Here is a 20259-nt window from a genome sequence, read left to right as displayed (position 1 = left end):
GCTCGTAAGCCCTTGTTAAAGGTAAAAATAACACAACATGCGCCGACCTCACGTCACAACTCGCCTAATCGCCTCCCACCGCACAGCGAAACACTTAAACACATAAGACTGGATCTTGTAAGTAAAATTTTCAGCTGGCGAGGGGAGGGGAGCGAAGAGGGGCAGCGGTGGAAGGGGACCGCGCCGCCGCCCGTGTCTCCCCGGGGAGGGAGCGACCCGAGGGCTGGATGCATTTTCAGCAGAAAATCGGCACTGTCTTGGTTAGTGCTCAGTTCATTGTAAACTCATCGGGAGTGCTCGTTAAAGGTACAAATAACAGAACATTAAGAAAATCGCACACTAAGGTTGCGGAGGCGGCTGGTTGATTGTGAATAACTGAAGTAAAGCTATAGCCAATTGAGAATATTAATGAGTTTAACAAGCTGTTCATAAGAGTTGAAGTTGAAATTTAAAATTGGCTTGGTTCATCAAGAAATGGGGTCAAGATAAAAATGAGCCGACCGAACGGGCTTGTCAAGCTTGCCGAGACTCGACCTACGGCCCTTTCCAGAAAGGAAAAATGAAACCCGCATTAATATCCAGTCCCCGACTCATGGGCCCCACGCACCCACTCCCACTCCCACTCCCCACTCCCACTAGCGTCTCCCCACACCGAGCTCAGTGAGCAAGAAGCAGCCGCCGCCGGAGCCGGAGCTGGTCGAGACTCGACGCCGATGGCCGGGTTCGCCACCTCGCGGCCGGCCTCCCTCGCGCTGTGCGGCTTCCTCATCTTCCTCAACGTCTTCGCCTTCCTCCTCGCCGTCGGCGCCGAGCAGCGACGCAGCACCGTACGCCCCACCTCCCCGACCACCCCTCCTCCTTCCCTTGCCCCCCGCCTGCGCCGGGGCTGATGTCCTTCTTCCTCGCAGGGCAAGGTGGTGCCGGACGAGTACGACGAGCGCTCCTACTGCCTCTACGACACGGACGCCTCCACCGTCTACGGCGTCTGCGCCTTCTTCGTGCTCCTCCTGGCGCAGCTGCTGGTCACCGGCGTCACCCGCTGCCTCTGCTTCGGCCCGGCCCTCTCCTCCCGCGGATGCGCCGTCGCCGCCTTCGCCGTCTCCTGGTGCGCCTCGCTCAACCCTAGATTCGGCTCGATTCGTGCTCTGTTTGTTGGGTGTACGGAGATCTGCTTCTCTTACTTCAGAACTGCTACGACTTGGGAGTATAAAATTGTTTTTCTTGTGGGCGCTGAAATTTTAGAATGCACCGTGATAATACGCCCACTGAAAGTGAAATCATTCGCTGCCTGTACCCTTCTGCGTATCAAGCTTGGTAGTTGCATACTGAAAATCTGTTTTTTTTTACTTAATCTGCCCGGGCCCTGGTCTCTTAAAGATTTGGGACTGAGGCACACCAACTGTGATACACTGAATTGGATTCAAGTACCAACATAATTTGTGTTGGTTAGTTGTAATTTGTGGGTATCTCGACAACATTTTACTAGTACACAAGACAACATTTTATTACACACTTCAGTTGGATTACCCTCTGACAAAACCTCCAGCTTAGGCAAGGTTACTCAGCCAGCCGATTATAGGAAAATTTTATCCAACTTACACTCCTGCACGTTGTGGCCCTGCAATCCTGCAGATTCTTCAGGTTGGACAATATTTCCCTTTACACTTGAATGAAAAACAGAGTACTCAGACCAATCCACTCCATTCCTAGTGGGATGGATGAAACTCACACTTTTCTGCAAGTGTATATTCAATTTCTTTTAGGAGGTATGTTGAATTGGTGTGGTTGTGTGAATGTTGGTGCCTGGTTGTGCCTAACCCTGTAATTTCAAGTTCTGTAGTTCAAAAGAGCAATTTATTTTATTTATACCTAATTCTGTTGGATCATAAGAATTGTTTTCCTAGAACTAGTTTGCTGTCAAAGGCATCTCAATGGGTTAATTCATACTCTAGATATCCATCCATAACAGCACAAATTTGCTACCCGCACTTTAGCCTTGCCGTCATAGTGTGGGCCATGCTATTGCTACAGGCTTCTCTAGAACAATCATGTAAAACCATGAGCAATGCGCGTGCTGCCGCCTGCCACATGCTCTCTGCGCCAAAGACAAAACGGCTTTCCATGTTTGTACCCTTGCACACACCATCGCTGGACGATGACTATCAACGTCGTCATGTCACAATAATTTCATCTCTATCTCTATGCCCCCATCAGGGGTCAGCGCTTCTCACAAAAGCAGATAAGGCTTCACTAATGCGCTAATGCGTGTATGCAGTTACTCAACCTCCTCCCTCAAATAGTACATTGGCCGACACAGCCACAGCAATAAACAAAGATGTGAACATTTTAGCCTAAAAAAGATGTGGACATTTAGACATTTAGTTCTTTTCTAGCAAAAAAAATATATAGTCCTTTTTGGCAATGCCGCATTTCTAAAGAAAAGTTAAGAGCCATGGATTACCTGGAAAAACATTTAGTTCTAATTGTATTACTAGAACTATTAATTGTATTACTTATCCAGTACTTGAAAAGTTGTCTTTTTCGACACGAGATGTTTCTAAGGTCTTCTGGCGTGCATATAAGCGTGTACGCGTGCTCTCTCTAGGTGAGATAAGACCAGGTTCTGTAAAGATATAAAAAACAAAAGTTGGACGCACTGCTCAAAAAGTTTCTGGAGTACCATTTCAACTACAATAAAAAGGTAAACCAATGGCGCCACATGCGTGGCATGTATGGCTTGTATCTTTAAGCTGCAGAACCAATTTGACAGTGCGCTTGTTCCATGGTCGGAGCACAAATAGAAAGTTTTTTGTGGGTGTTTTGATTCTTTTTTTTATTTGGGATGTTTTGATTCTTGAAAGCAATATTTAGTGTGGAGCCTACATTCTAAGGTGTAGTGTCCGGTAATGCTGTCAGAACTATTGTATGTAAAGTCCATAAGTTTATTTCTAAACAGTAAAATGTATAAGCTTTTCTAAGAAAATCTTTTAACTAGCTAAACATTGCTTTATGTATTTCTTTTCATGTCTTGTTTTAATGTTTTCTTGTAATTCTAGCTAGCATATCGTCAAGGTTCTGTTCCATCATGATTATATCTCTGTAAGTCCTAGCTAGGATACTTCAGGGGCTTCAAGCTTGATCTTCTTAATGTACACATTTTCATTGAGGGTATTTAATGGAGTGTCTTTCCTTGTTTTATAGTGGAACATACTTCTGTACTCTAGAATGAAGGCTGATTAATCATAACGGTCAATAACTCTTAGATTCTTGCACATCTGCATTTTCTCTTATGATTTTCCCAACCGATCTTGGTTGGCATCAAATACCGTCTTTTGAGCTTTCCTATTCTTCAGCACTTATTTTCATAACATTACCATTACCTCAAGTTTGCTCTTTTAAGTTGACATTTTTTAAAATTTTATTTATTGGTTATTATGGAATCAATGGTTCTCTTACCCTCTGTTACAGTCTACCTCTATTTCCTAATAAACCCAATTCAGAAGTCTATACTTAATTGTTCTGAAACCATGAGTAAGTAATTTAATCTGAGCAAAAAAAAATGTAATCTGAGCAAAGCAATTAAGTAATTTAGGAATTTTTGTTGTCTTGGGAATGTTATGGCTTATGTAATTTATGAAATACCATTGTCTGGAAATGTATATGGTGTGGAGAAAAGTGACTCGTATCTTATTAGGACTTGAAAAATACAAGCAATGTGACAATCTCATTAGATGCAGAGTAGAAGCAATTAGGAGCACTATAGATTATTATTTGAGAACCTCATAATAGCAGGAAAAAGATTTGGACAAGAAGTTATAGTCGACTTCTCCAAATCTTTTCCTGTTGCAGATTATTTCAGCGACATTGTTCCGTTCTCAGTAATAATTGCTTACTTAGACTCGATACCCAGGACTGCTGTGCATAAAAGGGTGTCCATTAAAACATACTAAAGTTTTGCCATATGAGAAGTGCTGTTTGATCATGATCATCATTATCATTCTGACAATGTCATGTTCATACCTCTTCCCAGGCTGACGTTCCTCGTCGCGGAGGCCTGCCTCGTCGGAGGATCAGCGAAGAACGCGTACCACACCAAGTACCTTGGCTACTACACAAAGCATGACCTGGTCAGCTGCGCCGCGCTCCGCAAGGGGGTGTTTGCGGCGGCTGCCGCCATGATGCTCATCAACCTTGTGGCCTCCCTGGTGTACTACTGGAGCTACTCGAAGGCGGCGGACGGCGGGTTCATCAAGCACCAGAACGAGGCCGGCGTGGGCATGACCGACTACGGCCTCGACAGGGGCGGCGGCCCTGGGCTCTGAGTGAGTGGGGTTTTGTGTTGCTTTGCTGTCGCCTGGGCTGGGAGGTTGCTGTAACTTATGTGTGCCTGAAGCTTTGTGCTTGCACTTGCATCTGATGATCCGAGTGACGCAGAAACGGTACTGTAACTGCATCATATGTTTATGATGTGGATCGCCTTTGGGGTGTACTCCAGAGACAATGTTGCATGAACTGTCATGGGAAAAGTAAAACATTGCGGTGTAATACTATATTTCCCATGCTGCTTTAGGTCTGTTTATTACTTTTAGTTCGTGTAAGCTGTGGTGCTAGTGAGGTGTCTTGTATGTTGGCTAGATAGAGTGAGATCGCTCATTGTTGGGCTTATTTGATGTGTTGGCATGTTAGCCATGACCTTGTTCGTGGAATGAATGAGTCAGCCTTTACACCTACAAAAAAAAAAGAGAATGAGTCAGCCTTTACACCTACAAAAGAAAAAGAGAATGAGTCAGCCTTTCATAGAAAAAAAAACAAAGAAGAGGTGAAGACTACAACATAATGTGGGAGCATATCAACTCCGACTAAAAAAAGAAATATCCTTTTGGAAAATAGAAAGTCTTCTTTGGAAAATGTTCTAGTGTACATCATGCCCAAGTCAGAAGGTCGAATTGTTTCAGAAAATGGAAGTAGTCTTTTGTATGGCAGAAAATTATAAATATTCTTATTTTGGCACAAAGTCAACTCTTCAAGTTTTTCTTAGATGTAGTCAAACATTTAAGTGTTTATGAGATTCTTTTTTATATAAACGCCGAAGCCCAGGTTCGTGGGGCTGCACCTGCCACTGGGCTTCTTCCGGCCCATGAGCGGTGGAACAAAAACCACCACAGACGTGCGCCCATGAATGAATGAACGAAATTCTGTCGGCCGGCCAGGAGAAAAGAAACTGAACAAATCGTGCGCCCAACTCGTTCAGGCAGGCTCATGAACGTGGCGCCAACCAACTTTGTGTTCTGCCCTACTATAAACTCGCATTCTCCTGCGACGTACGGTCATCAACTCCGGCGTACGACATCGATCTACGAGCAACACCCACCTTCGACGAACATGGCGAGGACTCCAGCGATCGTCGCGGTGGTGCTGATGGCGGCTGCGGCGGCCCAGCTGGCGAGCGCCGGCTTCCCTAACCAGTACTGGCCGGCGCCGTCGACCCCGAGCCCGAGCGTGCCCTCCACCGGCTTCCCGACGTACGGCTGGGAGAACGCCCACGCCACCTTCTACGGTTCCGAAAGCGGCCTCGGCCACGACTTCGGTACGTGCATAGCACACCCGCGTGGACCATGCACACCGTATAGCTAACTAAGTCCATAATCGTGATTTTGTTGTACGATTGTACGACATTATCATCCAAACTAACGCATATGATTCTACGATTTTAGCTCATAAAATTTATGTTTTCTATGATCCTAATAGTTAAGATTCTACGATTTATGATCATGCCATCAGACCTTCGATCCGATTCAAAATCGTGATTCTGACATCCTCATATGCATTGTGCAGGCGGCGCATGCGGGTACAGCGGCAGCGACATCGCGTCGCTCTACTCGACGAGGACGGCGGCGCTGAGCACGCCGCTGTTCGCGGACGGCGCCGGGTGCGGGCGGTGCTACGAGATCCGGTGCGTGCAGTCCAAGTGGTGCGTGCCGGGGTCGCCCTCCGTCGTCATCACCGGCACCAACCTCTGCCCGCCCAACTGGTACCAGGACAGCAACGACGGCGGCTGGTGCAACCCGCCGCGGAGGCACTTCGACATGGCGCCCCCGTCCTTCTACAAGCTCGCCGCCCGGGTGGCCGGCATCGTGCCCGTCCAGTTCCGCCGCGTGCCGTGCGAGAGGAGGGGCGGCGTCCAGTTCTGCCTCACGGGGAACCCATACTGGCTGCTGCTCCACGTCAACAACGTCGGCGGCGGCGGGGACGTCGCCGAGATGGCCGTCAGGGAGAAGGGCGGGCAGTGGGTCCAGATGACGCAGAACTGGGGGAGCACGTACCAGGCCTTCGCCGCGCTCGACAAGTCCGTGGGGCTCGAAGTCAGGATCACCGGCGGCACCGACGGCAAGACCATCATCGTCGGCGACGCCATCCCCGCCTGGTGGAGCCCCGGACTCTGCTACCAGGGATCAAACAACTTCTGGTAGATCCATCCCATCCGGCCATGCATCCATGGCGACTATATATATATTCCTGCATACCTCGATTGACCATCGATGCTGTTTCGCAAGTGTTTTTGTTTCAGTAATTATTACTCTCTTCGTTGTCTTCTCATCTTCATTTTTGTCCACTGGAGCTATCTCCATCATGTATATCTCTAATTCCTTGTACAAGTCTTAGAGCTTGATTTCTTTCTATCATCATCTTAATTATGATGCTAAGGGCATCTTCAACACGGACCCTCAAATAGTCCACAGACACCCCAAGCTGTCCGTGAACGCATCCGCTTGTGCATTTCCTCGCAAACCAGAAGCAAACCTACCGGTGTTTTACGGGTGTCTAGACATCCATAGGACGAACCAAAAACCACCATGTGTCCATCTCTACTCTCTGTCTGCACGCCGGCTGCTCCTATTTACAAAGTTTGACTAAGACAAATCTTATATGTAGAGTAAAAATGACCGGAGGAGTATTTGTGGCTGCTTGCGTAGAGGGTATAATCATAAACAAGTTGTTTGTGAAAGTAACAACAACACATTATTATAGGTTCCACTGCGCAAAAATTATCAAAGCAATGAACGATAACTCAATGAAACTTGCTGAAACTCCCTTGTGTCCTCGAGAACGCCTTGATCCTTATAGGTAAAACAACCAGCTTGCCCATAGCAATTAAGAATTTGTCCACTACTTGCTGCACCGTTGCACTTTTGTTACTTCATGTGTTCCTGCAATTACTTTTGCTTTCAAACAAACCATCATACACTCTTTGCAGCAGTCAACTCTTGCTAGTTTCCATCAATGGATTCAGTCTACTCCTTGTTAGATTCGACAATCCTACTTATTAAAAAGTCCACGATAAATTCCCTACACGTGGGTTATCAAGCGGCGACGTTTGGCGGCCATTGACGTCTACGCCCGACAGTCTGCCACCGCAAGTTGCAGGAGAATCGGGAGGCCTTTAAGCGTCTCGAGATGGCGCACGCTGATGAAGAGTACATGGCTGAGCTCCGCCGGATGCATTCGAAGCTCATCGCCAAGGAGCGTTGGCGGCTTGAGATGTACAAGAAGGGGGTTAAGGACGAGTCTGGTCGTGCAGTGGCGCTACCGACGAGGTTGGGTTGCCCGGTGGACAGTGGCTCCGAGTCCAGCAATGACTACGACAACATCATGGATTGCGGGACGCTCATTAAGGAGGATGATTAGGTTTCTTTTTTCTTTTTAGTTTCTTCAAATTGAGTAGCTTATGCAATGTAGTTTAAATTTCATGTCATCCAATATGAAGTTTGAATCGAATGTCTGTATGAATGGACTACTTTCAAACTTTGTTTGAACCGAATTTGTGAATTTTTATGAGGAGTTAAATTTAAGAGTTTGGCTGGGAAACTTTTTTTTAACTTCTCAAATATAAGAGTTAATGTATAAGGACGCTCTCGAGGGTCTAAATTTAAGAGATGGATGTCCTTACATATTGGACTTGGATGCATCAGTGTTCCTATTTCACTTTTATCGAATGTTTTTTTGTCGAATAATGCTAGACCTAGGGAAAATCTACAAACATTTACTTAACCTTTTCAACTATAATTCACTTCTGCCTTGAATTCAACTGGGTCAGCCCCTTCACTCTCTATTACCTACCATAATTCTCCACATGAACTTGTTTGTAAAAAAATTAAGTAATCTTTTGTAGATGCTGAGTGCCCACAAACAAAATACATTCGGTGAACTGACGTGAGTCGGGAACACTCTCTTCACCCAGCTGCCTCCTCCCCAATTAGGGTTTTTCTGTCTTCCGCCGTCGGTGCCGTCGGTTCCGTCTCATCTCTGGCGGCCTTAGGGCCATGAAGGTGCGGTGGATCCTGCCCCTTGCTGGTGGTTGTGCTCCATTTTTAAATGTCTCTTCGAGATTTGTTAAGGTTTGTGTCCTACTCAGAAAGGCGAGACGGTGGTGGCTCCTTGAAGATGGAATAAGTTTCTCCTCGCCTAGCCCCCACTCCGGTGGTGCGTCTAGCATTGTCGGTGGGCGTGTGGAGGTATGTCTCAAGCGGATCTGTTTTTGGTGGATTTGCTCGGATCTGTTCGTCGTTCGTCTATGTTCATGTGTCTTCATGTTGGATCCTTCCGATCTACACCACTCTTCGTGTGGTTGTTGTTCCGGTGCGCTGGTCTTATATGGTCTTAACACGATGACTTCTCGACTGTCTACTATAATAAGTTTTGTCTGACTCCGGTCAGAGAGCGACAATGACGTCGGCGTGCCTTCGACTCGCTTCAGTGCTGGTAGTCGTTGCTAGGTGGCCTGTGAATATAGATACAGTTTTTATTATTTCTGGTATTCGTTGTACTCCATGATGGAAGATGAACAGATAGGATGTTTAAAAGAACTGATGAACTGAACGGCACACGGCGGCACGAACATGCTCTCGTGGCGGAGAACACATGCATATAAGCATCCTATCTATTGGGTGGCTGAGAACACATGTAGACAGCTAGCGAACCACCCAATAGATTCCCAAGCCAAACGGAATGGCGTCCGTGCATATAAGCTGTCTCTCCTGCCTCTCTAGTCTTGGCCTGCTAGTTGAGATTCAGATCCAATCCACGAACCATTGGAGCCTGCCGGTGAGCCATGGACACCGCTGGACCAGCCGGCGAGAAGCCGCATGCCGTGTGCCTGCCGTTCCCGACCCAGGGACACATCACGCCGATGATGAAGCTGGCCAAGCTCCTCCACTGCAAGGGCTTCCACATCACCTTTGTCGCCACCGAGTACAACCACCGCCGCCTCATCCGCTCCCGCGGCCCGAGCGCCGCCGCGGGCCTCCCCGGCTTCGCCTTCGCCACCATCCCGGACGGCCTGCCCTCGTCACAAGCGGACGCCACGCAGGACCCGGCGTCCCTCGCCTACTCCACCATGACCACCTGCCTCCCCCACTTGAGGAACCTACTTGCTGGCCTCAACAGCACATCCGGGATGCCGCCGGTCACGTGCATCGTGGCAGACAACCTCATGAGTTTCGCCGTGGACGCCGCGAGGGAGCTCGGCGTGCCGGCCGTGCTGCTCTGGACGGCCAGCGCCTGCGGCTACATGGGCTACCGCAACTTCCGCCTTCTCATCGACCAGGGCATCATTCCCCTCAAAGGTATCCTCCTAGCTATCCCTGCACTGCAAATTTGACTGTCTCAATCATGAGTCTCAATAACTTCTCTTTCTCTTTCTTTTTTTGTAGATGAAGAGCAACTGACAAACGGGTTCATGGACATGCCGGTGGACTGGGCGCCAGGGATGAGCAAGCACATGCGGTTGAAAGACTTCCCAACCATTCTCCGCACGACGGACCGCGACGACACTGCGCTGAACTTCAAGCTACACCATGTGGAGCGCACCGAGATAGCGGACGCCGTCATCATCAACACCATGGACGAGCTCGAGCAACCGGCGCTCGACGCGATGCGCGCCATCATACCGGCAATCTACACCATCGGTCCGCTCAACTCCCTCACCGACCAAATCGTCCCCTTCATGGACCCCCTGCACAAGGTAAGCTCCAGCCTCTGGAAAGAAGACCACACCTGCCTGCAGTGGCTCGACGGCAGGAAGCCCCGTTCCGTGGTGTACATGAACTTCGGGAGTGTAACCGTGATGAGCAATCACGAGCTGGTAGAGTTCGCGTGGGGGCTGGCCAACAGCGGCCAGGACTTCCTCTGGATCATCAGGCCGGACATCGTGAAGAGCGAGGCTGCCGCGCTACCCCCTGAGTTCTTGGAGGCCACCAAAGACAGAGGCCTCGTGGCGAGCTGGTGCGACCAAGAGGTGGTGCTGAGGCACGATGCCGTCTGTGTGTTCCTGACGCACTGCGGATGGAACTCGACGGTCGAGGGCCTCTGCGGTGGCGTGCCGATGTTGTGTTGGCCGTTCTTCGCCGAGCAGCAGACCAACTGCCGGTACAAGTGCCTCGAGTGGGGGGTGGGCATGGAGATCGGCGACGACGTGCGGCGGGAGGTGGTCAACGAGAGGATCAAGGAGGCGGTGGGCGGGGAGAAGGGTAGGGAGATGAAGAAGAGAGCAGCAGAGTGGAGGGAGGTGGCTATTAGATCCAAGGTGACATCGTTGAATAATCTTGACTCACTAATCAATGATGTGTTACTATCCGGTAAAGAAAACATTTACTCCACCAGTCAACGTGCGGCTGAGTAGTAATTCTGCTTACTCCCTTTGTCCTTCAAATAGTGTACTTTTAATTTTTTTTGAAAAGTCAAACTTTTTATATTTGATTGTATTTATACAATAATACACCAATATTTATGCCGTCAAATTAGTAGCATTCGATTTATGATATAATATATTTTCATCATATACCTATTTGATTTCACAAACATTGATATATTTTTGCACAAACTCGATCAAATTTTAAAATAGTTTGACTCTTCAATAAAGTTGAAAGTACACTTTTTCAAGTACGGAGAGAGTAAGTACCAAAGGCGATGGGATTGCTTGTAACGTCGCAGGCAATGCAGCGTTTTGAATGGACTTTTGTAGATACCGATTGCTTGCTATTTCTTGATCCCGGACCGTAATATGTTTCATTGTTAGCAAAAACAATAGTTGATTTAGAAGCTGTAGGCGTGGCCTTAAAGTTGTTTATGTGCGTGAGCAAAGACTAGGTCATGCTTCCATGTATGCTTTGGGCAGTGGCGGACCTAAAGCTTGACCACATGGGGTGCCAACCTTATCACTCTCACGACAGAAACACCATTTATCTCCCATAAAAAAAAAGAGAGCTAGAAATGCCATGTATGTAAGCACGACACTCCCACTAGACCCGTCACTATGCTTGGGTACAAATTCTTCCGTTCCCTTTCAGAATAAAACACTGCAATAATGCAGTTGAGCATCTCGTAAGTGGATACTAACGTCCAATTCAGCAAATATCTGATAAGAGCAATTGAGAGTGATAACTGAACTAACACACTTGTTCGTTAGTACTCTCTCCATCCCCTAATATAAGAACATTTTTCAAGCTACAAGTCCCGTAATATAAGAACATTTTTATATTATGAAATAGAGGGAATACTAGGGAAAGTTCCAGCCATGTCTCTACAAGTTCACGCACATTAAAATAGAAACATGTACTGCCTGCTATACCACCTTGGTTTGAGCTTCCGGCTAGTGGTTACTGACGCCTAATTGAAATACAAGTACATAACAGGAACCAATTGAGAGATGTTTCAGCTGACAGACTTAATATTTTTTAGAATAAGTTCAGCTACCGATCAACATGCATTATAGAAGTACTCTACGCGGGACACACATTAAACTAGGAAAATACAAGTACCTGGTAGCGCGTGAGCTCCTGTCCGGTCTCAGCCGTCATCAGATTGAACCAAGCCGGACCATTGGATGCTTTTTCCGAATCGTCTTTTTTCTCTACATTGGTCAGCACACACAGAGGGAACCCCCCATGTTTCTGTTTATCCATTTTAATTTCATCATTAAGTAGAAACCCTTTTGGATTTTTTATTGTATTAAAATAATTTTCAAAATTTAAACAAGAAATTAATTAGAAAAAATTAGTTCTATAATTGCAAGTTAGAAATAAGAAGTTCCAACTCTTTCAAAGCAGTGTTCTAGGGCACATCCACAATCAAGCATAAAAATGAAAGGAAAAGAAAAAAAATACCCATACGAATCTTCACGTAACATCAATGACATAGGACTTAGGGACAAAGATCCAATGACATGCCTTCAGCATGTCACACCGTAACATGGCCCTTGGATCTGGAATGGACAGCCCAGATCGATCACTGTAGCAGCAAAACACTGTGGACGTGGTCCTGTAGACGAATCACTGTAGATATTGTACTGTACATGTACTGTAGATTGGGTACTATTCATGTCGCCCCTGGCTGCTAGATCATGATCTGACGGAGGGGAGAGGGGGGCAAGGCACCATACTGTTCATGGGTGACATGCCCATGGCATGTCACTGGATCTCAATCCAGTACTTAAATGTGCAATACCCACACGAATAACCACACAAATCTCCGCGGTGGTCAATTCCAGCAACGATAGCACGCGCGGTGGCCCCGTGTTCCGCCGTCGCAGCTCGTGATCACCATGGTCTATGGCTGTTGAAGCACGTGAGGGCTGCGGTTGCAGCACTGGTCATCGCCCGTAGTAGCATCTGATGATTGTCGACGTAGACAGCATGATCGTCGTAGGGGACTAGTTGCCATGGCCATGGCAACCGAGCAGCAGCGGTTTGAGGCGCGCGGGGAAGAGAGGTGCTTGCAGCAGCAGGGTATCGTCATGGGGGCCTCCACCGCAAGCAGCATTCTCCCTACCTACCTCTGCCGGCTGTCCTTCTTCACCAAGGCGTTCCAGCTCAACGACGCAGTCTTCGCCAAGTACATGCCAAGGCAAAAGAAGTGCCCTATTTTTCATGTGACGAAGACAAGACACATTTTTTCTGCAATTTAAGTACATTTGTGCTTGGGTCATTTTGACCGGCCACATGTTTTCATGCGGAATTTCGTCCGTGAAGTCTGGGCATGTCACTTAGGAAACACACTCATGATTCATCCCATCGTGTATCTAATGTCAGAGATCCTATCATTCTGAAAGCCATTGTAGCACAGCTATATAATAGTGTTGGCGTTCCGAAACACACTGCTACAAAATGTTGCTTGCCCAACTTCCTGCTCCGACTTTCTCAAAACAAAACAAAAAAACCTTCTTGCTCCGAGATTCCTGCGAGATCAACTTAATGCATCTGATGGAGAGGAACATGGGATTGCCTGGATAACACGGGAATAAAATAGTACCAGTGCTGGGAAAAGACAATTAGGCCTGAAAGCACGGATGGGCGACCTTTATAATAGCATGTTATTTTAGCTGACAGGACCACTTTGTGTTGAATCAAGCTCTCAATTTCCATGCAAAAATAGTAATAATAGCATGTTATTTTTAGATAATCCGTCCATTGTATAACAAGGGCCATCCTAGGTGTTGACCAGATGATAATCCTAAAAGACCGACCACCTCGGCTGCCACTCGATGGAGTCATGGACAACCGTCTGACCCCTTCACGTGAACCTCTAAGCCTTTTTTTGGACGTGGTGCGCCTCTAAGCCTTTGCAACAAGGATCATATTGCACTTGGCGCTTTGAACGATAAGTCTTATTGCAATCTCTGAACAGTTTTTTCTTCTTTTTTTTTTCTGCCCTACAACCATCCGATTTGCTCGCCAAGTCTTCGCAACAAGTCTTGTGTTGTGCTTTGCAATCCCCGAACATTATTATTTTTTGTTTTTTTGTTTCTACGTGATAGCCATCCCGTCTGCTTGATAAGCCCTTGCAATAAGTCTCATGGTGCGCTCAGCGCTTTGCAACATGAGCCTTGTCGCAACGCCTGAATTATTTCTGTTTTGACCGATTTGCTCGATAAGCCTTTGCAACAAGCCTCATGCCGCTTCACCCCCCTTTTAAAAAAACAAGCCTCATGTTGCGTTCAGTGCTTTGCAGCACACCCTACTGGAATTTCCGAGTTTCCTGAGTACCAGAAAAACTCCACGAAAGCCATTTCCCACTCGGCAGAAACTTTGAGTGTAGTTCTCGGCTAACGGTACTGGGCCCAAACCGTTCCAGTTGACGGGAAGTGTTTCTGTAACAACAAGTCTTCTTTCCAAGCAGTTATAAACTTAACAAAGCGAAGAATTTTCCTTCCCCATAACGGCAATATCGTACTGGCGATGAGATTTTTTCATTTCCTACAATGCGCATAACAATGTGGCAATAATGCGCATGAAGTATATCCTACATACTCAGGAGTAGTACATAGCTGATTTATTCAGGTGTTCTCCACAGCTAATCATCACCAAATCAACTCTTCCATGGAATCAATGATAGAATTCCAGCGAACGCCTACTAGTAGTCATCAGAGCGTGGCGATGTACGCGTCGGCAAGCATCTTGCCGAGCCGGACCTGTGCCTGGGTGGTGAGGTGCGTCATGTCGTTGGCGATGGGGAGACCCATGGCGTCCACGTATTTGAGGTTCGGCAGCCGCACCGCCCTCTGCTGCTTCCTCACCAGGTCCAGCCACTTCCCCTGCTTCTGCGTGGTCGCGATCCCAACCTACAACAAGATCATGCATGGATGTTTTTACTCACACGGTTCACAATGGAGATTAATGGAGCCGGAGCAAGGGACCCATGCATGGATGTAGTGCAGCGACGGACCTGGATGACGAGGAGGTTGGGCATAGCAAGGTCCCGGCGGACGTCCCGGACAAACGCCTCCATCCTCCCGGCGTAGGCCAGCGCGTCCTCGCGCCGCATGGCGTCGGCCTCCCCCTGGAACCACAGCAAGGCGGCGACCCTGCCCGTCCCTGCGCCGGCGACGCGGGCGCGGGTCACCATCCGGTCGTACATTTCCGAGCCGCGGGTCCAGTTGACGATGGGCGTGGCGCCCTGCGCGCAGGGGACGAGCCCCACCACGGCGCCGCGCGGGCAGGCCGGGGACCGAAGCAGCGCGTGTGCGAACGGCATCCCGGGGCCCACGCCCACCACGTTGCCGACGTCCACGCCGGCGTGCAGCGGCTCGCGGGCCTCCTCCCAGCGGAGGGACGGGGAGAGGCGGAGCGTGCGCGGGGACGGCGCGCACTCGGGCGGCACCACGCCGTCCCAACGGTCGCCCACCGTGGCGCCGCCCCGGCCCCCCATGTTGGACTGCCCCGCCAGGATGAACACCAGCGTCGGCGCCCTCTCCGCGCTCACCGTCACGGCCGCCGCAAGCAGCAGCAGAACGGGTAGTGCTCGCGGGAGCATCGTCGCCGCCGCTGGCTCCATTGTCCCGGCAAGGTCCAAGGTGGCGGTGGCTCGCTCGACGAGCTAGCTGCTCCACCTCACTGGCTGCCACTGATTCGCAGACTCGCAGTAGGAGTACTGTGGATGCCTGGAACGCGTCGTTGGGAGTGGATATATAAACACGGGGACGCTGAATCCGCGTGCTATGGCCTTTGTTTTCTCGTCTGGGAGGGAGTGGCAGTGGATCGCATGTGTGTCTGTCTATGGGTACGCGCGCTTCACTCGAAACAGGCGTCAAATGAGCTGTACGCCTGTCTCACGTTGCACTGCACTGCACAACATCACAATACTAGTACAGTGCACCCTTTTTTACAGCATAAAAAGCCGGACAAACAAACTGCGGACTAAATAAACGTTTTAACTTTAATAATGGAAAATTTAAGCATGATACGACCATGTTTTGAAAGAAAAACCTGATCTGACATTTTTTGTCGCGCCAACATGTCTAGCGTTTTGCTTGCACTAGAGTTCCTGGTGTTTATTCCTCTCTCACACTTTCCACCGCCCGACGTGATAACGCTGCGTTCATGAAGTTCCCGTTTTCACCCAATTTGTTAAACACCCACGTGGGCCCAGCCCAGCTTATCGTCCCTGTCCCCTGGTGGTGGCCGAAGAAAGTGCATCCAGCCGGTCCAACGTACGCCTAACAGGCCACAACCCTCCCTCCCAACTGGGCTGCAGCTATGCGAGAAGCTGCAGATGGAGCCGAACGCTCCTGGGATCGCTACCTGAAGCTAGAAGCGAGGAGCAGAAGTTGATTGAATTTGTGGAGTTCTATGAAGCAGGGGAACATCAGAACAGGCCCTTAAGAGGAGTGGGGGTTGCCGGTTCATGGAGGAGAAATAGTGGAGTAATCAGGGGAAGGGAGAGAGGTATTAGGGTAGAGATAGATTTATACGCTAAAATGGGCTTAGATCTGTCCCGACTGGCTGATAGGTTAGCTTGTTTGATGTGTAATGGATACCACCGACGTGCCATAATTCATGCCCGTCAGTGGTTAAGTCCGTCAGGTGTAGGATGGTATCACCGATGGGCCTTTATATGGGCCCATTTGTGGTAATTTTCTCTCCTGAAATAAGACCGTGCGTTTGAGTAAGCACCAATGGTCCATTTTTCCGCTCGTCATTGGTAACACTTCTACTAATGGTCACTTTGTGCCCATCAATGGTGGCCTGTCATGAAAGGAACATTATGCAACGGTGGTTCATTTTGGTTCGTTTTGCGGTGTGTTATTTCAAAGAATCGATAACTTATTTTTCTTGCTCTTTCTAGGAGTGGATACGACAGATGAGGGGCATGTTGAAGTTGGACAACATAAATTAAGAAAATGATTACCATACGTTGTAGATTCATGTGCTTGGCCGACAAGGGCCAGAATCCACCACACACCCATGGCCCTAAGGCCACATTAGACGTGGGAGATCTGCGGCGCTGCCGACGGGAGACAGAAACCCTAACCGCCTTTCCTTGGACGAGAGACGCCACACCCACGGTGTTTTGGATATCTAGGCAGAGAGAGACCTGACAGTTAAGTGATCATAACATGGCACGATATGGTCATATAGAAAACAACCCACACCACAAAGTAACATGATGATAATGTTATTATTTGAAGTAGAGGCCATAAAATATTCTTTGACCCGAAACGTTTATACAGTATATGTTGAACTAAGCCCTGCAAGCTTACACTACACAAAAACAAACCGCAGCACCTCCTTTTGCCTTTCTTTCTTTGTTTGACACCCTGTCGCTGCGAACCGATTCACACAGCTAGCCGATGGATGCAGCTTTGCGTTAAGCCTGGGGAAGAATCGCTTCTCTCCTGCATGGAATGCAATGCAAGCGTACAGATACCTTGACCCTTTGAGGAACCCAAGTATATTTATTCATCTATCTCTCCATCTGCTTGTATATATAGGCACACGCACGCGCCGGATGGAGGAGAGATAAAATTAATTTGAATTGACACCGAGAAAAGAATGGATCCAGCCTCCAATGTGCAGAGCATGTCAAACGAGCTGCTCATGGCCGCAGGGCAAGGCGATGTGGAGCAGATAAATCGCCTTCTCCAGCAGCACGAGGAAGAAGTCGTCCTCCACGTCAAGAATGAGAAGGAGGATGCTGTCGACGGACAAGCAGGACGCGCTGCTGCTGCTGCTGCTGCCATGGCAGCAGATGCAGACGCGGCCACTGCTACGGGAGACTCCATCCTGCATGTGGTCGCGGGTGGAGGCGATGCTCGTTTCTTGGAGTGCGCCACGGTGATCGTCGGCAAGGCGAAGCATCTCCTCAGCGCCCGCAACCGCAACCGCAACGGCGACACCCCGCTACACTGCGCCACCCGGCTGGGGCATGGTAGGATGGTCACCCATCTCTTGGGTCTTGCTCGACCCGGTGATGGTGATGAGACTGGGCTGAAGGAGAACCTGAGGGCGCAGAACGGCAAGGGAGAGACTGTGCTGCACGAAGCGATCCGCTTGGAAGACAAGGACATGGTGGGCGTGCTACTGTCGGCGGACTCGCAGCTAGCGCGTGTTCCGCTGGCCGACGGCGCCTCGCCCTTATACTTGGCCCTGTTGCTGGGTCTCGGGGACATTGCAAGGCAGCTCTTTGAGGGAGACCAAGAGCTGTCTTACTCTGGACCAGACGGCCAAAATGCCTTCCACGCAGCTCTTCTGGGGAGGCAGGCCAAAGGTATATATCTTCAATTAATTTTCTTCTCCCATATAGTACGTTTGTTTTGCAAGTTTTTTAGTACTAGCTGTTTTGATTTCATGTGTCTAATTTCTATGGTAGAGTAGCTTCTAATATGCATACACGCCTCACTTCACATGTGACAAGCTGTTGGGTTTCTTCTTTTAATTGTGAAATTCGTGATGTGCAAGTATTTAGTTGTGTTTTTGTATCCATTTTTTTGTAATGGTGCTGTGCAAAGGGACAAAATTTCAGTGTGCTAGAGCAAAAGACAACAAATAATAGTATCTTGAAAAAGTATTTTGCCTAAAAATCATGAAAAACTTATGTAAACATGTGTATTACTACTATTTTGTGTAGGTTAAGTTTGTACAAATTGATTTCCTTATATTTTACCCGTTGTACAAGTAGAACAATTCGTTTTTTAAAATTGGTGCAAGTTAATTTGTCACTTGACTCCTCTTTCTCATCCTTTTAATGTATTGGTCCTCGAAATTTTGCACATATGTCACACATTACCATATGCATGCTGTAAATGTTCAGGGTTTCGTGTGCAGTTTTTTTTAATCTCTTTAGAGAAAACCATAGTTCAAGTGACCGTACACTTGTTCTACAGCTAGCCAATTATGCCTAGTTTGACGTAGGGACAAGCATAGACTACCTCTCAAAACTCGTAAGAATGTATGAGCGTGGCTATACGTCAGTCTGCTGAAAAAAAGTTTCAGGTTAGTCGATTTTTTCAACCGTCGGATGCGAAATCAACAGCCCGCACCTTTCTTCAACCTCCCGCACCTTCCTCCAATCTTCTTCCTCCTGTAAACAATCCCCTTCCTCCTGCTACCAGCTACCACTGGCCTAGCCGCCGGTCCCCGCCGCCCGCGGCCAGCGGCACTCCGATGACCACCTCGCCGCCCCGCCCCCACCACCAATCTTGCTGCTGCCCCAGACATCCCTCTAGCCCTGCTCGCGTCCAGTTTTTTTATCCAGGGAAGCCCCACCACCGCTCCACCCTAAACCCTAAGATAGATAATGGGGTAGCCCTCCGGCGGGCCCCTTCCTTCTCTTTCTCCGGCCTCCTTCTTTCTCCTTCCTTCTGTTGGGGAACGTAGTAATTTCAAAAAATTTCCTACGCACACGCAAGATCATGGTGATGCATAGCAACGAGAGGGGAAAGTGTGATCTACATACCCTTGTAGATCGACAACGGAAGTGTTTGGTTGATGTAGTCGTACGTCTCCACGGTCCGACCGATCAAGCACCGAAACTATGGCACCTCCGAGTTCTAGAACACGTTCAGCTCGATGACGATCCCCGGACTCCGATCCAGCAAAGTGTCGGGGAAGAGTTCCGTCAGCACGACGGCGTGGTGACGATCTTGATGTACTACTGTCGCAGGGCTTCGCCTAAGCACCGCTACAATATTATCGAGGACTATGGTGGCAGGGGGCGCCGCACAGGCTAAGAATATGATCACGTGGATCAACTTGTGTTCCTCTGGGGTGCCCCTGCCTCCGTATATAAAGGCTCAAGGGGGGGGGGGGTGCGGCCGGCCTAGGAGAGGCGCGCCAGGAGGAATCCTACTCCCTCCGGGAGTAGGATTCCCCCCCCCCCCAATCCTAGTTGGAATAGGATTCGCGGAGGGGGGAAACGAGGAAGGGGGGCCGGCCCCCTCTCCTTGTCCTATTCGGACCAAGGGAGGGGAGGGGCGCGCGACCCATCTCTGGCTGCCTCTTCTCTTTTAAACTAAGGCCCATATATCTCCCGGGGGGTTCCGGTAACCTTCCGGTACTCCGGTAAAATCCCGATTTCACCCGGAACACTTCCGATATCCAAACATAGGCTTCCAATATATCAATCTTTATGCCTCAACCATTTCGAGACTCCTCGTCATGTCCGTGATCACATCTGGGACTCCGAACAACCTTCGGTACATCAAAACGTATAAACTCATAATATAACTGTCATCGAAACCTTAAGCGTGCGGACCCTACGGGTTCGAGAATAATGTAGACATGACCGAGACATGTCTCCGGTCAATAACCAATAGCGGGACCTGGATGCCCATATTGGCTCCTACATATTCTACGAAGATCTTTATCGGTCAGACCGCATAACAACATACGTTGTTCCCTTTGTCATCGGTATGTTACTTGCCCGAGATTCGATCGTCGGTATCCAATACCTAGTTCAATCTCGTTACCGGCAAGTCTCTTTACTCGT

General features: G+C 48.7%; 4 protein-coding genes across 4 annotated transcripts; 3 read left to right on the top strand and 1 right to left on the bottom strand.

Annotated features, from left to right (window-relative positions):
• The first annotated feature begins 563 nt into the window (after nt 1-563).
• Nucleotides 564-4569, top strand: LOC123150977 (uncharacterized). The gene is made up of 3 exons (XM_044570773.1): nt 564-827; nt 909-1105; nt 4031-4569. Exons 1-3 carry the CDS (start codon nt 714-716, stop codon nt 4320-4322), a joined length of 603 nt encoding a protein of 200 aa, XP_044426708.1. The 5' UTR covers nt 564-713; the 3' UTR covers nt 4323-4569.
• A 781-nt stretch (nt 4570-5350) lies between these two features.
• On the top strand, nt 5351-6718 carry LOC123154872 (expansin-A17). The gene is made up of 2 exons (XM_044573485.1): nt 5351-5587; nt 5836-6718. The coding sequence occupies exons 1-2, from the start codon at nt 5383-5385 to the stop codon at nt 6468-6470; spliced, it is 840 nt and encodes a 279-aa protein (XP_044429420.1). The 5' UTR covers nt 5351-5382; the 3' UTR covers nt 6471-6718.
• A 2349-nt stretch (nt 6719-9067) lies between these two features.
• On the top strand, nt 9068-10846 carry LOC123154635 (7-deoxyloganetin glucosyltransferase). The gene is made up of 2 exons (XM_044573319.1): nt 9068-9623; nt 9711-10846. The coding sequence occupies exons 1-2, from the start codon at nt 9110-9112 to the stop codon at nt 10676-10678; spliced, it is 1482 nt and encodes a 493-aa protein (XP_044429254.1). The 5' UTR covers nt 9068-9109; the 3' UTR covers nt 10679-10846.
• Nucleotides 10847-14175: 3329 nt separating this feature from the next.
• LOC123154637 (probable carbohydrate esterase At4g34215) lies at nt 14176-15520 on the bottom strand. Its single transcript, XM_044573321.1, has 2 exons — nt 14719-15520; nt 14176-14614 (listed from the first exon to the last, which is right to left on the bottom strand). Exons 1-2 carry the CDS (start codon nt 15325-15327, stop codon nt 14417-14419), a joined length of 807 nt encoding a protein of 268 aa, XP_044429256.1. The 5' UTR covers nt 15328-15520; the 3' UTR covers nt 14176-14416.
• Between the last annotated feature and the right edge of the window lie 4739 nt (nt 15521-20259).

Source organism: Triticum aestivum, chromosome 7A (assembly GCF_018294505.1).
Source record: "Triticum aestivum cultivar Chinese Spring chromosome 7A, IWGSC CS RefSeq v2.1, whole genome shotgun sequence".
In the NCBI taxonomy this organism is placed as follows: Eukaryota; Viridiplantae; Streptophyta; class Magnoliopsida; order Poales; family Poaceae; genus Triticum; species Triticum aestivum.
The sequence above is the reverse complement of the archived record's forward strand: the minus strand, read 5'-3'. Positions and strand labels throughout refer to the sequence as shown.